The sequence below is a fragment of the Hyperolius riggenbachi genome, chromosome 4, assembly GCF_040937935.1.
Source record: "Hyperolius riggenbachi isolate aHypRig1 chromosome 4, aHypRig1.pri, whole genome shotgun sequence".
In the NCBI taxonomy this organism is placed as follows: Eukaryota; Metazoa; Chordata; class Amphibia; order Anura; family Hyperoliidae; genus Hyperolius; species Hyperolius riggenbachi.
In genome coordinates, this window is record NC_090649.1 from 177,746,277 (window position 1) to 177,770,926 (window position 24,650).

The 24,650-nt window shown below is 43.8% G+C and overlaps 1 protein-coding gene across 8 annotated transcripts in view; it reads left to right on the plus strand.

Annotated features, from left to right (window-relative positions):
- ECT2 (epithelial cell transforming 2) overlaps positions 1–24,650 on the plus strand; it is a 270,409-nt gene that overhangs the window by 51,362 nt on the left and 194,397 nt on the right. For all 8 annotated transcript variants that reach the window (XR_011031390.1, XR_011031388.1, XR_011031389.1 and 5 more), the window contains 3 exons: positions 880–969; positions 9,461–9,568; positions 12,906–12,979. Coding sequence is in view for 5 of the 8 variants with exons in the window: in XM_068281039.1 (XP_068137140.1) it covers positions 880–969; positions 9,461–9,568; positions 12,906–12,979 (272 nt within the window). In the remaining 3 variants the exon portion in view is untranslated. The remainder of the gene's footprint in view (positions 1–879; positions 970–9,460; positions 9,569–12,905; positions 12,980–24,650) is intronic.

The window sequence follows — 24,650 nt, forward strand, 5'->3', positions numbered from 1 at the left end:
CCTCAGGAGGGGGAAGCCTCAGGGTCCCAATGAGGCTTCCCCCTCCCCTGTAGCTGCAGGCAGTCCAGCGCTGGCTTCCCCGAAGTGTCCCGGAATCCTCCCTCGACAAGCCTGATAAGCTCTGATTTATTTACCTTTCCTTACATGGAGATAGGTGAAAATAGCCGATCTCTGTCGGGTCCGTTCTACTGCGTAGGCGACTTGCGCCTGCGCAGTAGAGCGGGCCGACAGCGATGAGCGGAGAGCCGATACTGCGCCTGTGCTGGACCCAGGAAAGTAAATATTTACATCCCTGCTGTTCGGGAGCTTTATTGTTGCTGCTGTGGGACAGAGGACGGGGAATCCTCAATAGGATCCGGAGGCTTCCCCCACCCGAGGTGAGTACACCCCAGGGGAGGTGTTTTTTTTAGTTACAGGTTTTCTTTAAGTCTCTATACTACTGTAAATGGAGGACTGAAAAATGGCTAAAATCTGTAAATGCATTATGTAAGCTAACTCTTGGGCATGTTGGCTCTTTGTCGCTCCCCCGCCTGCTGGAAGCCATGTCTCTTGTGCTCGTTGTCCCCCCTCCCCACCCCCATTTAGAAATGTACATGTCACCCAGCATTGTGACTGTTCTGTTGCCAGGCAAATACATACCCCGTGGTTATGTAGCTTTAGACCCTAATTATACTTGTTGCGTCGCTTTTGCCAAAATGGGTTGCAACTCAATGCAATGCATTAAGTATATAAATGTATAATCCTACCTGTTGTGGTGGGAAAAGGCGTGTATTTTTTATGTGAGGGGAAAAATATAACTAAAAACATTGATATATAATTTTTTTTTTGTAGTGTTGCGATTTACAAGCCTACTTTTATATACCACCTTTTTCCCCCCAGGCTTTGCCTTTTACTTCCAGACCGCTGTACTGTGCAAGCATGCTGAATCTTGTCCTGTGCTTCACTGGTTTCAGAAAAAAAGAGGAACTGGTGAGTCTGTTTTTCCTGAATGCATTTTAAGTAAACCTAGAGGGTAAAAAAGTGCACACTAATTGCTGTCCTCTCCCTCCCCTAAACAGGTGTCTTGTGGCTCCCTCCCCCATACAGTTTCCCAGTGTTTAGTGCCCCCCTCAGTTCTCTGCTGCCTAGTGCTTACCTCTTCCCTACCCCCCCTTACGGTTTAACAAAAAAGTAGCATGAAGAAGATCCGGCACTATAGTGTTTAATACAGCAACAATAAGTAGACAGTGGCATAAAAAAGATGGTCATGATGAACATAGCAGAGCATAACATCCAAGCATAATGGCAAACAATGGCGGTGGTGCCAAAAAAAGTGTGTCTGACTTGGTACCTGGGTGTGGGTGGGAGGCAGCGGTGGTGGGTGCCAGAGGGTGCACGGCCCGACGACCGTTTCGCGTGGCTTACGCCAAGCTTTCTCTAAGGTGCAGGTGCAACAAATGCTGGAAGAGCGGCGGGGCATTTAAAGCGTGTTGGAAGAATACTTCCGGTCCGCCGCAGTTGGATCCGCCCCTACTGGAACTGCTGGCCAGAAATGGCCAGTCCCCAGCTGAGCATAGTGGAACGCATAAAGTGACGCATGCGCTGTCGCATGTACGCGTCAAGGTGACGTCCGCTCACGCTAGTTAGCTCGCAAGCGTCACTGGTGGGGGCGGGAACAATACCGCAAGGACAGTCGCGTGCACGCGTCAAGATGACGTGCGTGCACGCTAACTAATCCTAACCCACTTCAGCCTTTACGGCACACGGAGCTGCTGTGACGCGCTCAAATCGCGTGCCTGATAGAAACCATAACAACCTCGGTGTTGCCAAAACAGATGGAGACATCGAGGGGAGGCAACTAGTAGTGGATGCACTCCAAGTAGATGGGTGGACCATTTCCACCAAGGACTGAAGCACAATGCATAAATGCTGAGCTGCAGGGTATGGCAGAGCCAGGGAGGGGAAGAGGAGGATAACAAGTGATACCCAAGAAGAAAAGAGTGGAAGGTGGTGGGGTGAGAGTGGGGAATAACAAGGATGAAGAAGGGAAAAGAAGAGGGAAGGGGTGCTTGGATACACCAAGTAGAAGAGAGGCTGCAGATCGCAGAACGGCCACCAAGTGGAGAGAGACAAACAATCCCTCAAGCGGCCCATCCTCCTTAATAGAACAAATTTATTGATTCGTTGATTTAAATTTTAATTTAATATGATTCCGTTAAAAACCATCACATAATGTTGGTAAGAGGAACATAGATAAAAAAATAGAGGAAAAGGAACCGCTGAAGGATTGTAAGGGCAACAAGAAGCGACCTAGGGAGAATGTACAGGGGTTCATAAAAGGAACACGAAGAACCCCTGGAAGAATGATCAGGGGTCAAGAAAACAGGCCAGATCTACATAGTCGTTAAGACCCAAGGAACCCATTGCATCAGTGCGTAGGATCCAATGCGCCTCTTGTCTGAGCAATAATTTTTTCCTGTCGCCTCCTCTACGGGGGGCATCACAGGACTCAATGCAAGCAAATGACAAGAGATTGGGATTGCTTTGGTGAACAGTTGACATGTGTTCAACAATCCTTGGGCACCCTTTGTTTTTGGGAAGCAAGCGTATGTGCTCCAGGATGCGTTCCTTCACCATCCTGGTGGTTTTGCCAATGTAGAATCTGTGGCATGGGCACCACAGAGCGTACACAACAAATTTAGTTCTACAGGTGGCAAAAAATGTGATGTTGTGTTGCACTGGGCCTAAAGTAAAAGACTTGCCAGTTCTCATGAACCGGCAGGCTTTACAGAAGCCGCATCTATGGTTGCCTATGGAAGCAAAATCGCTCAGCCAAGTGCGTTGTGGATGCTCGCGAAAATCACTATGCACCAAAAGATCACCAATAGTTGGTGCTTTCTTAAAGGTGATTAGGGGTTGAGGAGGTAGAATACTTTTAAGAGTCGGGTCTTCCAAGAGAAGAGACCAATTTCTACTGAAGGCCCATTTAATTTGATTGGCCATAGGGGAAAAGTCAAACGAGAAAACCCCTGACTGTTTAGTTGTGTTATCTCGCCTTCTCCTCTTGATAAGGTCTGGTCTTTCCTTAACAAGGGCCCTATTAATGGCCAGATCAAGATTTTTTGCTTCATATCCTCGAATGAGGAGTCTTTGTTTCAATTCTTCTGCCTGTTGGAGGAAGTCTTGAAGTGTGCTATTATTCCTGCGGAGTCGCAGGAATTGGCCGTAGGGGAGAGAGGTGATAACGTGCTGAGGGTGGTAGCTTTTGCTATGTAAGATGGTATTGGAGGAGGTAGGTTTACGATAACCCTTTGTAACAATTTTCCCATCTGAGATGGCCAGTTCCAGATCAAGAAAGCTGACCTTGTCAACTGACCATTCCATAGTGAAGAGCATGTTGACGTCATTACAGTTTAAATACTCCAAAAAGCCTTGCAAAAGTGGAATACCACCCGACCAAAAGATCAAGACATCGTCCACGTACCTGGACCACATCCTCAAAGCCGAGCGATAAGGATTATTGGGGGAATGAATGTAAAGTTCTTCCCATGCCCCTAAAAACAGGTTGGCATAGGTACAAGCGACCGGAGTCCCCATCGCTGTACCGGAGACCTGCTGGTACCAAGCGTCCCCAAATAAAAAGGCGTTATGGGAGAGAATGAATTCCAAACATTCGCACACAAACGCATTGTAAGAAGCATCCTTTGCAGTGTATCTGTCAAGGAACATCCTCACGGCACTGATACCATCAGCATGTGGGATTCTACTATAGAGGCTAGTGACATCAATGGTCACCAACAGGTCTCCCTCAAACCACGATGAGGACTCAAGGCCCTCCAGCACATCTATGGTGTCTCCAAGATGTGAGGGGACATGAAGAAGTAAAGGCCGGAGGATGTGGTCCAGGTACCTGGAAAGTCTCTCCGTGACCGCCCCCAGGCCTGAAACAATTGGTCGGCCTGGGGGATCGGTCAGGGATTTATGGATCTTAGGAAGGCAGTACCAGACGGGTTTAACTGGAAAAGCAGGGAGAAGGTTGTTAGCTAATGCATGAGTGAGGAAGCCTTGTTCGGCTCCTCTCCTCAACAGTGATCTCAGAGCAGAGTGGTACATTGTGGTAGGATCTTTTTTCAGTGGTTTGTAAATGGAAGTGTCAGACAGCTGTCTCTCAGCTTCCATTTTGTATCTCTCTGTAGACAAGATCACCACTGATCCTCCTTTGTCTGCTTTGCGAATAGTGAGGTCGGGACGTTTCCTCAACCACCGCAAAGCATTACTCTCTACCTTACGGTTTTCCTGGTGATATAGGATTTCAGGATGTGTTTATACATGTTAATTAGATCCCCTCTAAGGCGTCTTTTCTCTAGACTAAATAAACCCAGTTTATCTAACCTTTCTTGGTAAGTGAGACCTTCCATCCCTCGTATCATTTTTGTTGCTCGTCAATGCACCTGCTCTAAAACTGCAATATTTTTCCTGTAATGTGGTGTAGGCCTGAACGATTTTAGAAAAAGATTGAATTGCACGATTTTTGTCAGAAATTGCGATTTTGATTCTGTACACGATTTTTGCTATACAACGATGGATCAGATCGCTCCAGCCATCCAGTCGCTCTCTACCTGGTGGGGGACAGTCTGCGACAACTACTATTACTGCGGTCCCCTCTCTGCCTTTCCTGTGTGTGCTACTGGTTGGGGAGTGACAGTGATTAACACTGAAAAACGTCACCTCCCTGCTGCTGGCTGGACAGCTTCTACTAATCGCCCAACCACTAGCTTCTTCACAACTATTAAGGTGGCCATACACTGGTCGATGTGCCATTAGATCGACCAGCTGACAGATCCCTATCTGATCGAATCTGATCAGATAGGGATCGTATGGCTGCCTTTACTGCAAACAGATTGTGAATCGATTTCATCCTGAAACCGATCACAATCTGTTCAGCTGCTCCTGCCGCCTGTCCCCCCCCGTATACATTACCTGAGGCTGGCTACCGGGCGTCTTCTCCGCACTGCACCGCACCGCTGTTCTTGCTCCATCCCGGCGCTTCCTGTGTTACTCCGTGACCAGGAAGTTCAAATAGAGCGCCCTCTATTTCAACTTCCTGGTCACCGGAGTGACACAGGAAGTATAAGCGTACACTGGGACATGCGGAAATGCGGTGCAGCGAGGAGAAGAGGACCCCGGAGCCAGCGTCAGGTAATGTATACATGCTCGGATCGGGCCCGAATCGTACGCCGCAAGCGACGCGCTCCTACCGCCGGGTGATCGAGGGTAATTTCCCGCACGGCGCGATCGACGGACCGATCCGATTTCGGGAGGAAATCGGATCGGCGGGTGCGTTTAGCGCAAGCGATTGGCAGCAGATCCGATCCCAGGATCGGATCTGCTGTCGAAACGGCCGTGAATCGAGCCAGTGTATGGCCTGCTTAACACTCATCCTCTCCCCTGAGCACTGATAGGTTACATGGGGAGTCACTGCTGTCATGTCAGACAGTACTGAGCAGTGTACAGATAGGAAGTCAGCTAGATATACAGGATCTTCTCAAAAAATTAGCATATTGTGATAAAGTTCATTATTTTCTGTAATGTACTGATAAACATTAGACTTTCAAATATTTTAGATTCAAATACACACAACTGAAGTAGTTCAAGCCTTTTATTGTTTTTTAATATTGATTTTTGGCATACAGCTCATGAAAACTCAAAATTCCTACCTCAAATTAGCATATTTCATCCGACCAATAAAAGAAACGTGTTTTTAAAACAAGAAAAGTCCAACCTTCAAATAATTATGTTCAGTTATGCACTCAATACTTGGTCGGGAATCCTTTTGCAGAAATGACTGCTTCAATGCGGCGTGGCATGGAGGCAATCGGCCTGTGGCACTGCTCAGGTGTTATGGAGGCCCAGGATGCTTCGATAGCGGCCTTAAAGGGATACTGTAGGGGGGTCAGGGGAAAATGGGTTGAACTTACCCTGGGCTTCTAATGGTCCCCCGTAGACATCCTGTGCCCGCGCAGCCACTCACCGATTCTCCGGCCCCGCCTCCGGTTCACTTCTGGAATTTCCGACTTTAAAGTCAGAAAACCACTGCGCATGCGTTGCCGTGTCCTTGATCCCACTGATGTCACCAGGAATGTATAGCACAATCCCAGTATGGTCTGTGTGTGCGCAGTACGCTCCTGGTGACATCAGCGGGATTGAGGACATGGCAACGCAGGCGCAGTGGTTTTCTGACTTTAAAGTCGGAAATTCCAGAAGTGAACCCGAGACTGGGCCGGAGCATCGGTGAGTGGCTGCGCGGGCGTAGGATGTCTGCAGGGGACCGTTAGAAGCCCCGGGTAAGTTCAACTCATTCCCCCCCCCCCCCCCCCCCCCCCTTTACAGTATCCCTTTAAGCTCATCCAGAGTATTGGGTCTTCCGTCTCAACTCTCTCTTCACAATATCCCACAGATTCTCTATGGGGTTCAGGTCAGGAGAGTTGGCAGGCCAATTGAGCACAGTAATACCATGGTTAGTAAACCATTTACCAGTGGTTTTGGCACTGTGAGCAGGTGCCAGGTCGTGCTGAAAAATGAAATCCTCTCCATAAAGCTTTTCAGCAGATGGAAGCATGAAGTGCTCCAAATTCTCCTGATAGCTAGCTGCATTGACCCTGCCCTTGATAAAACAGTGGACCAACACCAGCAGCTGACATGGCACCCCAGACCATCACTGACTGTGGGTACTTGACACTGGACTTCAGGCATTTTGGCATTTCCCTCTCCCCAGTCTTCCTCCAGACTCTGGCACCTTGATTTCCGAATGACATGTAAAAGTTACTTTCATCCGAAAAAAGTACTTTGGACCACCGAGCAACAGTCCAGTGCTGCTTCTCTGTAGCCCAGGTCAGGCGCTTCTGCCGCTGTTTCTGGTTCAAAAGTGGGTTCATGCTTCCATCTGCTGAAAAGCTTTATGGAGATTAAGATTTCATTTTCCAGCACGACCTGGCACCTGCTCACAGTGCCAAAACCACTGGTAAATGGTTTACTGACCATGGTATTACTGTGCTCAATTGGCCTGCCAACTCTCCTCACCTGAACCCCATAGAGAATCTGTGTGATATTGTGAAGAGAAAGTTGAGAGACGCAAGACCCAACACCCTGGATGAGCTTAAGGCCGCTATCGAAGCATCCTGGGCCTCCATAACACCTGAGCAGTGCCACGGGCTGTTTGCCTCCATGCCACGCCGCACTGAAGCAGTCATTTCTACAAAAGGATTCCCGACCAAGTATTGAGTGCATGACTGAACATAATTATTTGAAGGTTGACTTTCTTTGTTTTAAAAACACTTTTCTTTTATTGGTCGGATGAAATATGCTAATTTTTTGAGATTTGGGTTTTCATGAGCTGTATGCCAAAATCATCAATCTTAAAACAATAAAAGGCTTGAACTACTTCAGTTGTGTGTATTGAATCTAAAATATATGAAAGTCTAATGTTTATCAGTACATTACAGAAAATAATGAACTTTATCACAATATGCTAATTTTTTGAGAATATCCTGTATGTAGAGGTAGGGGAATATGAATATATATTCCCCTAACTATACATAATATATCTAGCTGCCTTCCTATCTATACACTGCTCAGTACTGTCTGACATGACAGCAGTGACTCCCCATGTAACCTATCAGTGCTCAGGGGAGAGGAGGAGTGTAATAGTTGTGTGAAATAGCCAGTGGTTGGGTGATTAGTAGAAGCTGTCCAGCCAGCATCAGGGAGGTGACGTTTTTCAGTGTTAATCACTGTCACTCCCCAGCCAGGCAGCAGCTCACACACACACAGGAAAAGCAGAGAGGGGACCGCAGTAATAGTAGTAGAGAGTGGACAGAAGTTTAGTTAATTACTGTGTTAATGGCTCCCTGGGCAGCGCCGAGTCTCCGGCTCTTTTCATCTTCCGGGGTAGGGGCGGAACCAGACGTCCTTCCCCCGTCTTCCCATTCACCAGCCTGGCTGAGTGTCATCCTGAGAGAGGAGGGGGCATGGTCCTCCTCTCCAGCACCTACAGGGGAATGTTTATACACGCAACTGAGGGAGCAGAGCAATATACTGGCGGCAGAGAAAACCGCAGCTCTGACGATCTCAAGATAGTCTTACCCTTGATCACGATTTTCGGTTTAAAACCTGAAAATCGTTCAGCCCTAATGTGGTGCCCAAAACTGAATTCCATATTCCAAATGTGGCCTTACTAGATAAACAGGGGCAGTATTTATGCTAGCATCTCGAGTTTTTATTTCCCTTTTAACCACTTTACCACCACGGTAGCGTGTATCTACGCCTCTTTCCCTACCAGGGGCGTAGATGCACGCACCCCTGCCGCTGACTGCGCCCGTGCTCATGCCCGCCACCGGCCGCTCGCCTTGAGATCAATGAACGGGAGAACTGTTCCCGTTCGATGATCTAACTCCCCGAAGCAATGGGCGGCATGTTTACCTGAGAAGCTGCGCTTACAGGACGCATGCACAAAAAATTACTTTGGCCAAATAGTAAAACTACATCCAAAAACATTTTTCCTATATAAATACATAGTTTTATATTTTATAAATTTACTAATTACCTCCCACACTCCCCCCCCCCCCCCCCCCCCCCCCCACAAAATTACAATAATAATACATAGTTACCTTAGGGACTGAACTGTTTAAATATGTATGTCAAGAGACACTGTTACTTTATAAACTATGGGCTTGTAATGATGGACGCAAAACTGAAAAATGCACCTTTATTTCCAAATAAAATATTGGCCAAACCTTGTGATAGGGACATAATTTAAACAGTGTGATAACTGGGACAAATGGGCAAATTTCAGAAATGGCAACATTGCCTTCTACTGCATCCACTAGATCATTAATAAATACATTGAAGAGCACTGGACCCAGTACTGACCACTGTGGGACCCCATTGCTAACAGGCATCCATTTTGAATATGATCTATTGACCACAACTTGTTTTTTTTTTTTTTTTTTGTTCTCTGTCCATTGGCCAGTTCCCTATCCATGCACACACTCTTCCCCAGTCCTTGCATCTTCAACTTTTGTATTTATTCTTTTCCGGGTCAGAGGTCACTTCCTGACTTGCGTCAGGGAGTGGTTTAAAAAAATGCTCGGGAAAAGTGCTTTTCACAAAAGCGGAACGCCCACCCAAGTGCTGGGAATCGGGGAAAAAATTGTGACAAAAAAACCCCAACGCTAACATGAGCGGAAGGCAATATGAACTTACTCTTTGGGGGGGGGGGGGTTGTACTGTCTGTAAATTTTAAAATGTCTTTACAGTAGTTTTGTTTTATAAAGGTTGCTTCAAAGCAGAAAAAGTTTGCAGTCTGCAAACTCCAACACTTGTCCCTATGTGCCTGTTATGAGGGCTATGTGTAATTTATTATTTATTATTATTCCAAAGTTTCCCCATAAGTTTATTTATTTTATTTTCCCCTCTTTTTCAGGTGAAGCTTGTGACCTTAGTACATCATATGGGTGGAACTATACGAAAAGACTTTAGTTCCAAAGTTACTCACCTAATTGCCAATTCAACTCATGGAGACAAGTTTAGGGTTTGTATTGAAGTGTTCAGCTCTGATTAAATCCCCCCCTCCAGCCTTTAAATTCTGCTATCAGATGTTGTATTGCGTTTTTGGGTTATCCATACACTACAGCTGTATTGCTTATCCGTAGAAGTGGTAATGTGAGTGCCGTCTGACCTGAAATATAAAAGGAAGACCCTAAAGTACCATTACTATTCGTAGAAATAATACAGTAGCGGAAATGCATCTGCCAGTCCTTTGTGCCGTAAATATATCCTCTAATAGTGGTTTTATGGAGTAATATATGAATGGCACCTTGGATTGTTTCTTGTGCTCACACAATTGGTCCTTTTTGACAGCCGCATACTGCAACATAATGAGACTTATGGGTTATTGTTCATAGTGAACCATAAACCAACAGGCAATTGTTTTGGGGTCACACTGTCCTCCTTTATCAAGGCAACCTATAGCAATGCCCTGCATGGTCCCAAAATGTTTACAGTTGGTTTATGGACCTGTGTGAACAAAGAATGGGTTTCTGCTGAGCTGCTGCTCAGCATCTTGTTCAGTGTGGGTTTTTTTGTTTTGTTTTTTCTACAACAAGGCCAGCATTTAAAGCCCTGTTCACATTGCAAACGCAGATGGCTGTGCGTTCGAAATGCAACGCATACGAACGCACGCTATTCGCGTTTGTATGCGTTGCGTGGCTGATCTCAATTACTGAAGTGAATGGGTCAGCCATGCGTTTCTGTAAAAAATGCGTGCAGCATGCGTTCCCAGACCACACTGGTCCGGAACGCATGCAGTGTGAACATCACCGTGCACTCTAAGCACTGTCTGGTGTCCTGCGTGTTGGCCTCCTGCACGCGTTCCCAAAACGCGGCTGGAAACGCGTGCAGTGTGAACGGGGCCTAACAGTTAAGCTTTCGATGGCTTTCAGGAGAGCGTTGTGTTTTCTGGGTTTTTGGTGGCTTTTTCAGGAAGTATTGGGAAAAGCTGGGCTTTCATTGGCTTTTCAATGGCTTTTACTGACTTTCAAACGCCTTCTAGAAGCTGCATGTAACTGCCAGGCTATCATGAAAGCCTGCACTAAACGCTCCCATTCACTTGCATGGGACGGCAGTAGATCCCTAAGGCCTCGTTCACATAAACTGCAGATGGCCGTGCGATTGGAATGCAGCGCGTACGATCGTATGCAATCTACGTTTGTATGCATTGCGTGGCTAATCCCATTCACTTGCAGTGAATGGGTCAGCCGTGCATTTTGCAACAAATGCGTGCAGCATGCGTTCCCGGACAGCACTGGTCCGCAACGCATGCAGTGTGAACATCAGTGCAGTCTATGCACTTCTGATGTTCGTGCGTGTCTGCCTCCTGCACGCGTTGCCGAAATTCGGAAGGAAACACGTGTAGTGTGAATGGGGCCTAAAAAACGTCACTTTCTAAATGCCATGTTTAATGCCAGCAAAACGTCCATGTGAACCAGCCCTACGGCTCATGCACATTTGCAACTTGAGTTCCCTGAAATGAGTGATGACTACCTTTATACATTGGATGTAATTAATGGTAAGCACTATTTCAGCTTGCTTTGCTTTTTTTTTCATATAATTCCTATCTGTTCTTCAGGGCCAGTGTTCTCCCCAGGCTTTCTTAGCCGGGTGCTCCACCCGGCTACTTTTGGTGAGCACCCGGCCAGTGTACTCCCCAGGCTTTCTTAGCCGGGTGCTCCACCCGGCTACTTTTGGTGAGCACCCGGCCAGTGTACTCCCCAGGCTTTCTTAGCCGGGTGCTCCACCCGGCTAATTTTGGTGAGCACCCAGCTCTCATTGGATCGCCTCCTCATCCACCTGCTATGATGTAAGCAGATTTGCACAGAGAAGCGCCGCCCCTGCTTTTCCCAGTCGTGCCCCACCTGGCCACTTTTTCATGCCACCTGGCTGGAAAAAAAATCTGGAGAGAACACTGAGGGCCCTAACAGTCGGTGGCCTACCAATTTATTGCCTAGAATCTCTATGTACTGGATGCAGTTGCTCCACAACTCACTTACTGCTCTGCTAAGCTTTTCAGTGGCTGCCAATTAACCAGAGTATCCACTTCAAACTCCTAAAGGTGGCCACTAACAGTCCAATTTCTAGCGAAAAATCATTTGAGCGATCAGAAATTCTGATCGGATTGGTTGTAAATCTCCATTGGTGGACACAATCTATTATGAACGAGTGAAAAAGTCGTCCGAATGAATTTTCGTCAAACCAAAATTTGGATTTTTTTATTGGTTGTGATAGGAAGCAAAAATTGGTTTGTTGATGGTGTAGTGAACGATGTATTACAATATTTCACTTCCGATCAGACTTTCTAATCGCTCAAACGATTTTTCGCTAGAAATTGGACCGTTAGTGTGCAGAGGTTAGATTAAAGCTGGCCACTGTCTGATTTTTTTCCACTAGAATCACCTCCTTACATCTGCATATACAAAGCTTCACAAGCCACTCCCCTTCTCTACAATGCTCTCCCTAACACATCCTTCTTTCTCCAAACCTTTATACATGTAAGTGCATCCTTTAAAACTTAAAAACGCACCGTTAGCTGTACTATTCAGCCTCTGACCAAGCAATGTTTTTGGTTCATATGATTTCAAGGGAACCTGAAGTGAGAGGGATATTTTTTTTTTTTTACTTTATTTTAAACCATAGCAGTTGCCCGGCTGTCCTGCTGATCCTCTGCCTCTATTACCTTTAGCCATAGACCCTGAACACGCATGTAGATCCAATGTTTCTGACAAGATTAGCTTTATTGTATGTTGTTTCATGTGTGTGATTCACACTACTGCAGCCAAAGAGATCAGCCAGGCAACTGGTATTGTTTAAAAGAAAATAAATATGACAACCTCCATATTTTTCTCTCTTCAAGTTCGCTTTAACTGAATGATCTGTTGGAACCACCCCCGTTTTTTTTTTTATTTTTTTTTATTTGTGTGTGTTATCCATAGTTAACTGCCTGTATAATTGGTTAAACACAGAGGCAGGACAAGGTCCTTCAGCACCCAAGGCTGAGACAGCAAAGTGCGCCCCTCCATCCCTCCCACCCCAGCTGTCACACGCTGATTGCTATTACACTAAGAGGCGCCACATGGCCCCCAACCTCCCCAACACCTTAATCTCTAGTTATCTGGCTTGCAGTCACTGTCATGTATCCCCTTTTCTTATTTCTTTCTGCTTCAAACACAATTGGGAATGACAGCTGAATGAATTGTGCGCCCCCTCCTACACTGCGCCCTGAGGCTGGAGCCTCTCCAGCCTCTGCCTCGGCCCAGCCCTGGTTAAACGTTTCACTGTTATAAACTGAACAGGGGTTTGATTTTATTCCATAGGTTGCCGTAAGTCTCGGAACTCCTATTATGAAAGCTGACTGGATACTTAAAGCCTGGGAGAAGAGGAATGAACTGTGAGTATAGATGTGATCGCAGGGGCAAGCTGTGGTAGGCTGCATAAGTGCTGAGATGCTTGTGGATACACAGATAAAGCTTATTTCAGAAATATGAAATCGGTTTGGAGTTCTCTACTCAAGAAAAGATGTTGAGCATATTTACAAAGCAGGCTTCATGCACAAAACTGGCTACCTACACTCTTGCCGTTGAAGATCATAATGTGCGATACATGTAAATATATGGACAGCTAAGTGATAATACATTGCAAGCACACGTATGAACAATAATGTGAGCCTATCAGCCAGGGTACTATCTGCATGGAGTTTGTATGCTCTCTTTGTGTCTGTGTGGATTTCCTCTGGGTGATCTGGCTTCCTCCCACATCCCAAAAACCTACAGATAAGTTAATTGGCTTCCCCCCCTAAATTGGCCCTAGACTGCAATGCATACCTAGACATATGACTATTGTAGGTATTAGATTGCCACTCAGGAACAGTTAAGTGACAAGACAGTATACTTTGTATAGCGCTGCGGAAGATGTTGGCACTACATAAATAATAAAAAAAAATATACTATATACACCTACAAAAACGCCCAGTCATTCTTGCCGTTATTGCCAGGAAGGAGACAGTTGCCGGGCAGGGCAAAGCACTCAGCCCTGAATCCTTACACTGGGTCCCTGCCTCCTCTCTCCTAGTGACACGTCGCTGTGCTTACTGACTGATAAAAATCCCCCCAAACAAAACAGACAATCGCCTATGGAGAGGGAAGGGGTCCTATAGAGCCTTCCTAGTCCTCTCATTCCAACCCCTGTCAGCAGTATCTGACCGGTCGAACACTGCTCCTCTGCCACCGTGAGAAGCTTCTGAAGTCTTCAGGAGCTGAGTACTCCCAAAGACTGGCGGCCCCGTACTGCACATGCGTGAGTACGCATGTGCAGTGCAGAGCGGCCCATCTTCGTGCCACTCTGGCTCCCGAAGCCTCTCACGGTGGGGGATTCAAATTGACACTTGACACTTTTGACACTTCGCAGGAGTTATTTGGTGGGGAATTAACTAATTCACAGCTTTTCTGGCCTTAAAAGCACAGATGTGCTCTGTAGGGTGCATTTTTTTCATGAAAAAGAACAGATCTTGAGCAAAACTCGTACTTTAGGCGCTCTGAAATTTAATGGTTGGAGCATTGAGTTATTTCCAGATCTATCTAAGAGGACAATTGACCGCAGAAGGTTGCTGAAACCACTGCTGGAGAAAATTAAACAAAAAGGAGGAATCTATAAATGGGGTTTCCCCCTATCATTGAGAGCCACCATCGATGGGAAAACATGTGTTCTTAATGATGGCGAACCAATTCAGAAGTTCCTGTCTAACCTAGGTCTCCCCCCAATTGAGATTCCAGGCTGGGAAGATTTGTAGTCTGTGGGTTTTTTTTTTTTTTTTTTTGTTTTGTTTTTTTTTTGTTTTTTTTTTTGTTGTTGTTTTGTTTTTCAAACACTTTACCGCTATATTTGCACGCAAAAGGAAGGTAGGCGGTAAATATCTGACATCGGGACTCTATTCCATTTGACGAGCATCAAGATGGAAATAGAGAAGTCCGACACATGTCGACAACATTTAGTTGTCAGTTCGGACAAGACCAATCTGATTGTGAAAAGAATGAGTGTATGTATGATTGAATTCCACCGATACCCACCTAGGTGTGCCCTGTTGCTGATGTCCCGTCCTCCTGCTCCGACACAGGCAGCAAATGGAGCGTCATGTAATGTTTTTTTTAATAATTATTTGATATGGCAGATAATTTGAGATTGCTTACACTTAATGTTAAAGGAGCAAATTCTGGATGTAAGCGTAGGAGAATTGTAGACGAACTAATAAAGAATAAAATTGATATAGCATTCATTCAGGAAACACATTTTAAAAAAGGGAAACTCCCCAAATTCTTTGATAAAAGGAATAAAGAGTGGATCGTTAATTTGAATGAGCAGAAAAAAGCCTGTGGAGTAGCTATTGTGATAAGATCAGGTCTGGACTTCACTATAGACCAAATTTACAAAGATAAAGCAGCAAGGGAGCTAATTGTGCTTGGGAAGGTCAATGGCATCCGTTTGACATTAGCAAATGTGTACGCGCCAAACAAAGGCCAAGTAGCCTTTCTAATTGATTTTTTTAAGAGAGTGAGAGAAAAAGCCAGAGGTAGGGTCCTTATTGGTGGAGATTTCAACCTAACGATTGACCCAAAACAAGATACCTCACAAGGCTTTTCGCACATTTGCAAACGTGATATTATAAAATTTAATAATGAACTTACAAATTATAAACTCGTAGACACATGGAGGATTAAAAACCTTGAAGAAAGAGATTACACCTTTTTTTCCAATGTACACCAAAATTACTCCAGACTAGACTATTTTCTTATCCCAGAAAACTTTATTACATCCATTATAGATGCCACAATTGGGCACATTACCTTCTCAGATCATGCCCCTGTCATATTAAGGATTAATCTTGGTTCAAAAATCCCGCAAAACAAATTCTGGAGATTAGATAAAACTATATTAGAGGAAGAAGAAACTAGACTTTTGATAACTAATGCGATAAAGGAATTTATTGAAATTAATTTACCAACGGCGACAACACCATCCATCCTTTGGGATACACTAAAATGTGTTGTAAGAGGAATTTTAATTAAACTGAGTAGCAGAAAAAAAAAAGATAAACAAAAAAAGATTACCGAGCTAATAAATAGTTTACACTTAGCAGAAACAGAACATAAATCTTGTCTATCGTCTAAAGCACTACTCAATTTATCAAAAATTAAGACAGAATTAAATGTACTGCTTGATAATAAATGCATAAAGGAGTATAAAGACTTTAAAAAACATTATATACAAGGAAAAAACAAACCGGGTAAAATATTAGCAGATTTACTAAAAAAGAAAACGCACACAACTAAATTTATTCAGCAAATCAAGAATACAGATGGCAGATTAGTCGAAGGTACGGAAAATATAGGTAAGGTGTTCTCTCTTTTTTATGAAAGATTATACAACATGGATATTCCAAGACTCCAGAATACAAGGGATTACTTGGAAAAAATCAATTTGCCCAAATTAGACACTATAGACCAAGAAATGCTTGGCTCATTAATAAAAGAAAGTGAATTTATAGATACTGTGTCCAAACTCCAGAAGGGAAAGAGCCCTGGTCCTGACGGTTATTGCGCAGAGTTTTATCAGTACTTCGCTCCAGTCTTGGCCCCTATCTTTTGTAATATGGTTAATAATGAGGAAGGAGCTGCTATCTTTTCTAAAGAGACTAACCGAGCAACCATAACGTTAATTCCAAAGGAAGGGAAATCTAACTTAGAATGTGCAAATTTCAGACCAATATCGCTTCTAAACTGTGATGTCAAGATTTATGCAAAAATCTTGGCAAATAGACTGGGCGGGGTTGCTGATGGAATTCTGGGCAAGCAGCAGGCCGGCTTTGTTAAAAATAAACAAACCCAAGATAATATTTATGCAGCAATAAATTTGATACATACATGCAGAAAAAGGGGGGTAGAAGCAATAATGATTGCTGTAGACGCAGAAAAAGCGTTTGACAGACTTTCGAGGGATTTTATATTCTTAATTCTCGAAAGGTTTGGCTTTGACTTCAATTTTATTAATAAAATTAAAAGACTGTATACGAATCAAAGTGCCGGAGTCAATGTTAATGGACATATATCTAGTAATTTTGACATAAAAAATGGAGTCAGACAGGGTTGCCCACTATCTTCTTGGCTATTCAATCTAAGTCTAGAAGCTGTTATCCAATTAATTCAGTTCGATAATCAGATAAAAGGTGTTAAAACAAATGAAGATGAGATCAAAGTGCTTGCCTATGCTGATGATCTGTTATTAATCCTGACTGACCCGATCCATTCTATTGCTAGGTGTGAGGAACTTTTTAATACATTCTCACTGTATTCCAACTTTAAGTTAAATCAAGACAAAACTACAATCTTGAATTTGGGGTGTTCAGTTGCTACTGTACAAAATATTAAACAAAAAAATAAATTTAAATGGAACGAGTGTGTAATTAATTATCTTGGAATCTCCCTCACTAAAGACCCTAAGGATCTGTTTAGAGCTAATTTCTCTAAAATTATAAAAGATTATAAGGAAAAACTTCAGTCATGGGATCGCCCTTGTTTTAACATCATTGGCAGGATTAGTATTATCAAAATGATTGTGCTACCCAAGCTCATCTTTTTATTGCGGAGTTTGCCGGTGACCATCCCAGGTTCATGGTTCCAAAGCTGGCATAAAATTTTTCAAAACTTTATATGGAGTAGGTCTAGACGTAGATTAAGCTACAAACTAATCTCTAGGGGGAAAGAGACGGGAGGCCTAGCGGCACCAAACATCCAGAATTACTACAGAAGTATACACTTGGCCAGAGTTCTGGACTGGAGGATAGAATCCTCTCCTAACAAAACAGGTAAAATATGGACGTTACTGGAAAAGGAGGAAGGTAAATTTAATTTAATTTTTTCATGGATACCAAGTAATATTTATAAAGTATATTCCACTACCTACCATCCGCTGATTAGCCCCACACTAAAAACCTTTTACTGGTTTGTTCTAAAATGGCAAAAAGAAACAGGCCTCTCGCCTCTGACCACATTGAGAGACAATCCAGACTTTATTCCAGGTTTGGAGAAGTCTTGGTTTATAAAGAACAAAATAAGCAGTGAAACTCGTATTATTAACCTCAGGGGCGACCCACACTTTGAAAATACCTAGCCTATTATGTAATCATGGGCAGGAAAACTCCTGGGGATTAACTCAAGCCCGAAGTTTCCTGCAAAAAGTGCACTCGAAATCTACTAAAATTAGGAAAGATCTGAATATTTTAGAAAAACACATCCTACTTAATAAAAAAATGGAAAAGGCTCTATCTAAACTAAATAGACTTAATAGCCCAGGAGAGATAGATAATTCTACCCCAACGTACTGTACAAAATGGGAAACAACTATCAATCCTACTCTCAGTTGCAAATGGCCTAAGATCTGGCGTAGTAACTGGTCTATACAGGATGCAGGACTACAACTTATCCAGTACAAGACTACTGCTAAATGGTATATTACCCCAGCACACATTCAGAGATTCACTGGCCATAGAGAAGTATGTTGGAGGTGTGGGCAGGAGGACGGGACAGAGCTGCACATGTGGTGGACATGCCCCATAGCTAAAACCTTTTGGGATGAAATAAGCCATTTTTGTAGAGAATTACTAGGAGATACCTTCGATCTATCTGCAGAAGAAGCTATTTTTGGATTTGCTGATACGGGTGGGTGTAAAGGTAGTATTTTAATTAAAGAAGTAGGTACCAAGGTTGCCAAAAAAATGATAGTAGATAAGTGGAAAGAATCAACCCCCCCAAGCTTGGATGAATGGGTCTGCAGAATGGACCAGCTATGTGGTGGCAGTGCCTCTGTAGTTCAAGATACGAAGGAAGACAAAATGGTTTGTGGTGGATGTGAAATGGCAAGTCCGTACAGTAAGACCTGGCAAGAAATCACAGAAAGATATATAAATAAAATATAAATATACACACATTTTGGGGACAAAGGTAGACGGAGCCTGAGGCGGGTGGATAATCTGTGGTGGAGACTGGTAACAGGATATATTGCGCTTCGGTATGTTTTTGTGTGTTTGTGAGTCTGAGTGGGAAGATTGTGGACTAAGAGTGAATGGATGAGGGTTGAATGTGCATACGTACATGCGGAAGCTAGAACCTCTGCCCATCGTCTGAAGGTTAGCAAGCTGGGACAATTGAAATAGTGCAGTCATGCTGGAGAGGGGAGGATTGGGCACTGAAATGGTAGTTAAACGATCTATTTAGTTTGTATAGAAATTTATAAGCGCTACAAAAAAATGGAACCGAACGATGATGATAGCATTACCCAGCGATGGCACACAGCCACTTAAGGCTGATGAACCTCTAGCTGACAAGCTTTCTGCATGTGGTGTGCATCTGAGTTAAAAAAAGAAAAAAAAAAAAACAACAAAAAAAAAAAAAAAAAAAACGCCCAGTCATTCTTGCCGTTATTGCCAGGAAGGAGACAGTTGCCGGGCAGGGCAAAGCACTCAGCCCTGAATCCTTACACTGGGTCCCTGCCTCCTCTCTCCTAGTGACACGTCGCTGTGCTTACTGACTGATAAAAATCCCCCCAAACAAAACAGACAATCGCCTATGGAGAGGGAAGGGGTCCTATAGAGCCTTCCTAGTCCTCTCATTCCAACCCCTGTCAGCAGTATCTGACCGGTCGAACACTGCTCCTCTGCCACCGTGAGAAGCTTCTGAAGTCTTCAGGAGCTGAGTACTCCCAAAGACTGGCGGCCCCGTACTGCACATGCGTGAGTACGCATGTGCAGTGCAGAGCGGCCCATCTTCGTGCCACTCTGGCTCCCGAAGCCTCTCACGGTGGGGGATTCAAATTGGGATGACATTGCTGGAACGCTGGGCTTGAGAGGAGCAAAAAGGGTCTATAGGACCCAAAGCCTTCCCCGTCCATATGCGAGTATCTTCTTCCTTTTTTTTTTTTTTTTTTTTTTTTTTTTTTCCTTTCTGGCTTAACATTAGCTTTAATTTAATATTTCGTGGAAATCTTTAAAGAGGAACTTTTAATCCAGGATTGAACTTTTTCCCCAATCAGTAGCTGAAACCCCCTCTCCCACGACAAATCTTTACCTTTCTTTGAATAGATCATCAGGGGGTTTGTATTAGAGATGGCCTGAACGGTTTGAACGACAACGCGTGTTCGCGTCGAAACGCGAACTTTATGTAAGTTCAAACTGCCCCCTATACTACATCATTGGGCTAAACTTTGACCCTCTACATCAGTCAGCAGACACATGGCAGCCAATAAGGCTGCACTCCCTCCTGGAGCGCCCCCCCCCCCCCCTTATATAAGGAAGCCACATCGGCCATTTTATCACTGTGTGCTGCTGTTTTAGTGAGAGAAGGGAGAGAGGTTGCTGCAGAGATAGGGAAAGCTTAGTTAGGCTCTTGTTAGCTTGCTCCTTGCTGATATTTATTGCTGAAAAGCACCCCAAACAGCTCTTTTGAGAGCTAATGTTCTTGTGAGATTTTTTTTTCGTGTGTCCCACTGACACTGCATATAAGGCCCTGTCTGTCGCAGCTGGCCGTTGCTAATTGTATTATAATACCAGTCACTGCATACCTTTCACTGCATCTGTGTAACTGCACGCTTTTATATACAAGCAGTCTGCATCTATTTTCACTGCACCTGTGTGACTGCACATTGTTCTACCAGCAGTCACTGCATCTGTGTGATTGCAAACTGTTGTATACTCCAGTCGGAGCATACCTTTCACTGCATCTGACTGCACATTATATTATACCAGCAGTCAGTGTATACCTTTCACTGCACCTGTGTGACTGCACATTGTATTATTCCAGCAGTAAGTGTATACCTTTCACTGCATCTGCGTGACTGCAGATTGTATTAGTCAAGTCAGTGCATACCTTTCACTTCGTGTCCCCCTCTTCGTGCGGCCCTGGTCCAAAGTACAGTGTTCACAAGGCACGTGCCATCAACTCTCAAGATTATCAGAACGTAGTTGACTATTTAACACAGAACACCTCATCTTACTAGCACCACATCCGCTCCATTTGACACTTCGCAGGAGTTATTTGGTGGGGAATTAACTAATTCACAGCTATTGGTACAAGATGAAGGCGCTAAGCAAGTTACACTGCCTCATATGTCTGAGTTAGGCGTCAGTATGGACGCAAGGTGTGAGGATGAAGTACCTGTTGTTGATGCAGTTTTGGACGTGTCTGTTACAAGCGAAGCTGTGGAGTATGAATATGATGACGGTGATACTGCCATGGATGTCACGTGGGATCCCAATAGACGTGATGACGGGGGGGGCAGTTCAGAAGGGGGAGTCAGGAGTAGGAGGAGACTAGTTGCTGAAAGAAGGGGGGCTCGTCATCAAACGGCTCGTGGCAGTGTCCGGCGGCATGCATCGCCACCTATGGACAGCCAGCCAACATGCCCTTCAAGGTCAGCTGGTGCTGTCACCACCACAGTGCTATCATCCCAGGGCTCAGCGGTGGGGAAATAATTTTGTCTGCCTCAAATGACAGCAATGCCATCTGTACACTCTGCCACCAAAAATTGAGCCGTGGAAAGCAGGGCTGTGGAGTCGGAGCAATTTTGGGTGCCTGGAGTCGGGGGGGGGGCTTGCACCGACCCCCAACTCCAACTCCTAATGAATTTAAACTGTAATTAAAATAGAAAATATGATAAAATGTTCTATTTCTCAGATAATAGTCATAAATATTTATATATACAGTAATAGCTGTGCTTAGTCCACAAAAATGGAATAAACCAATTAAAAATTAGTTACTTGTGCTGCTTCTATAAAGTAGTCCCCATATTTTTAAAGTCAGATATACACATCTGATTGTGACAGTATATATGTGTACACCGGAATCTCTTACATATACTAAATAACATCTATGCTGTAACAATAAAGCCTGATGTGTAGCTGTGTCACTAATAGAGATGGTCAATGAGATGGAAATAATTCTGCGTTGATGCTGATTTACACAAATGTATGCACTCTTTGCTCATGAAATCGAATAATTTGATATGTTAAAATTTGTTTTGGTGACTACGAATTAAATGGTACCTGAGAAGAATGAAAAGAAAAGTTTTTTTTTTTTTTTTTTTTTTTTTTTTTTTTTTTTTATACATACCTGGGGCTTCCTCCAGCCCCCTTTAGGGCCAATCAGTCCCTCACTGTCGTCCTCCACCACCTGGATCTTCTGCTATGAGTCCTGGTAATTAGGCCGGTCAGCGCAGTCCGGCCGCGTGCTGCTCCCACAGCCAGGAGCAGTCTGCACCTGCGCAATAGTGCTGCACAGGTGTTGTACTCTAACGGCGGCGGAGTGTGTGCATGCGCACTACGCCTGACTGGCTCAAGTACCGGGACTCCTAGCGTAAGATTCAGGTGGAGGAGGAGGACAGCAAGGGACTGATTAGCCTGAAGGGGGCTGGAGGAAGACCCAGGTATGTATAAAACTTTAATTTCATCTGTCTCCGGTTTACCTTGTTACACAGTAGTACTATACTCTACATATGCACTCTCCACAGAGCTGCAGGGAATCCACTGAGAATGTTGTGCACATTGAACACAGAGGTGTTGTCTATCACCCATAAACCTGGTTCAGATTGTGCATGAAGAATGTGTAATAAAGGAATAATCTCCTCATTCCCCCTGCGGAGTACCTGCACATAACTTACATGTTCCCACAGTTACATAGTTACATAGTTATTATGGTTGAAAAAAGACATACGTCCATCGAGTTCAACCAGTACAAAGTACAACTCCAGCCTGCTCCCTCACATATCCCTGTTGATCCAGAGGAAGGCGAAAAAACCCTTACAAGGCATGGTCTAATTAGCCCCAAAAGGGAAAAATTCCTTCCCGACTCCAGATGGCAATCAGATAAAAATCCCTGGATCAACATCATTAGGCATTACCTAGTAATTGTAGCCATGGATGTCTTTCAACGCAAGGAAAGCATCTAAGCCCCCTTTAAATGCAGGTATAGAGTTTGCCGTAACGACTTCCTGTGGCAATGCATTCCACATCTTAATCACTCTTACTGTAAAGAACCCTTTCCTAAATAATTGGCTAAAACGTTTTTCCTCCATGCGCAGATCATGTCCTCTAGTCCTTTGAGAAGGCCTAGGGACAAAAAGCTCATCCGCCAAGCTATTATATTGCCCTCTGATGTATTTATACATATTAATTCGATCTCCTCTAAGGCGTCTTTTCTCTAGACTAAATAAACCCAGTTTATCTAACCTTTCTTGGTAAGCGAGACCTTTCATCCCACGTATCAATTTTGTTGCTAGTCTCTGCACCTGCTCTAAAACTGCAATATCTTTTTTGTAATGTGGTGCCCAGAACTGAATTCCATATTCCAGATGTGGCCTTACTAGAGAGTTAAACAGGGGCAATATTCTGCTAGCATCTCGAGTTTTTATTTCCCTTTTAATGCATCCCAAAATTTTGTTAGCTTTAGCTGCAGCGGCTTGGCATTGAGTACGATTATTTAACTTGTTGTCAATGAGTACTCCTAAGTCCTTCTCCAAGTTTGATGTCCCCAACTGTATCCCATTTATTTTGTATGGTGCTAGACCATTAGTACGTCCAAAATGCATGACTTTACATTTTTCAACATTTGAATTTCATCTGCCATTTATGTGCCCATAAAGCCATCCTATCCAGATCCTGTTGCAATATGACACTATCTTCCTGAGACTTGATGATTCTGCACAATTTTGTATCATCTGCAAAAATAGCAACATTGCTCACTACTGCATCTATTAGGTCATTAATAAATACATTTTAGAGCACTGGACCCAGTACAGACCCCTGTGGGACCCCACTGCTAACAGTCTCCCATTTTGAGTACGATCCATTGACCACAACTCTTTGTTTTCTGTCCATTAGCCAGTTCCCTATCTGCGCACACAAACTCTTCCCCAGTCCTTGCATCCTCAACTTTTGCACCAGACTTTTGTGGGGAACAGTGTCGAAGGCCTTTGCAAAGTCCAAGTATATCACATCTACAGCATTACCATTATCCATATTAGCATTTACTACCTCATAAAAGCTGAGCATGTTAGTCAAACAGGACCTGTCTTTAGTAAACCCATGTTGATGCTGAGAAATAAGATTTTCTACTATGAAGTCATGTATAGTATCTCTTAGTAACCCCTCAAATAGTTTGCATACCACTGATGTTAAGCTTACAGGTCTATAATTTCCTGGATCTGATTTTTTTTTTTGCCCTTCTTAAATAATGGGAAAACGTGGGCTGTACGCCAATCCACTGGGACTCTGCCAGTTGCAAGAGAGTCACAAAAGATAAGATAAAGGGGTTTATCTATAACTGAACTTAATTCCCTTAGGACCCGAGAATGCATGCCATCCGGGCCAGGTGCCTTGTCTATTTTTAATTTATTTAGTCTTGCCTTCACTTCTTCCTGCGTTAAGTATTTAATATTACAGTTAGAAGATTGAGACTCTTCCGCCTCTGTAATTTGCAACAGTGCTGTTTCCTTTGGGAAGACAGAAGCAAAGAAAGCATTTAATAACTCTGCCTTACCTTGGTCATCCACCATTGAGTTCCCCCCCTCTTCCTTTAGGAGTCCTATACAGTCAGCCTTTCTTTTTTTTAGAGTTGATGTACTTGTAAAACTTTTTTGGGTTAGATTTGATATCCCTAGCGATTTGATTTTCAGCTTCGATCTTTGCCAGCCTAATTAATTTTTTACAATTTTTATTGCACTCCTTATAATTGCTTAGTGCAGCCTCGGTTCCCTCCTGTTTTAGGACCTTATAGGCATTAATTTTCCTCTTCATTTTATCCCTAACCTTTCTATTCATCCATAGAGTCCTTTTTATATTCCTAGACATTTTGTTTCCATATGGGATATACATACTACAATATTGATTGAGAATAAGTTTAAAAGCTTGCCATTTTTCTTCAGTGTCCTCCCCTTGTAGTACATTATCCCAGTTCACCAAACTTAGTGTCTGCCTAATTTGCTTGAACTTTGCTTTTCTAAAATTCATAGTTTTAGTGGTC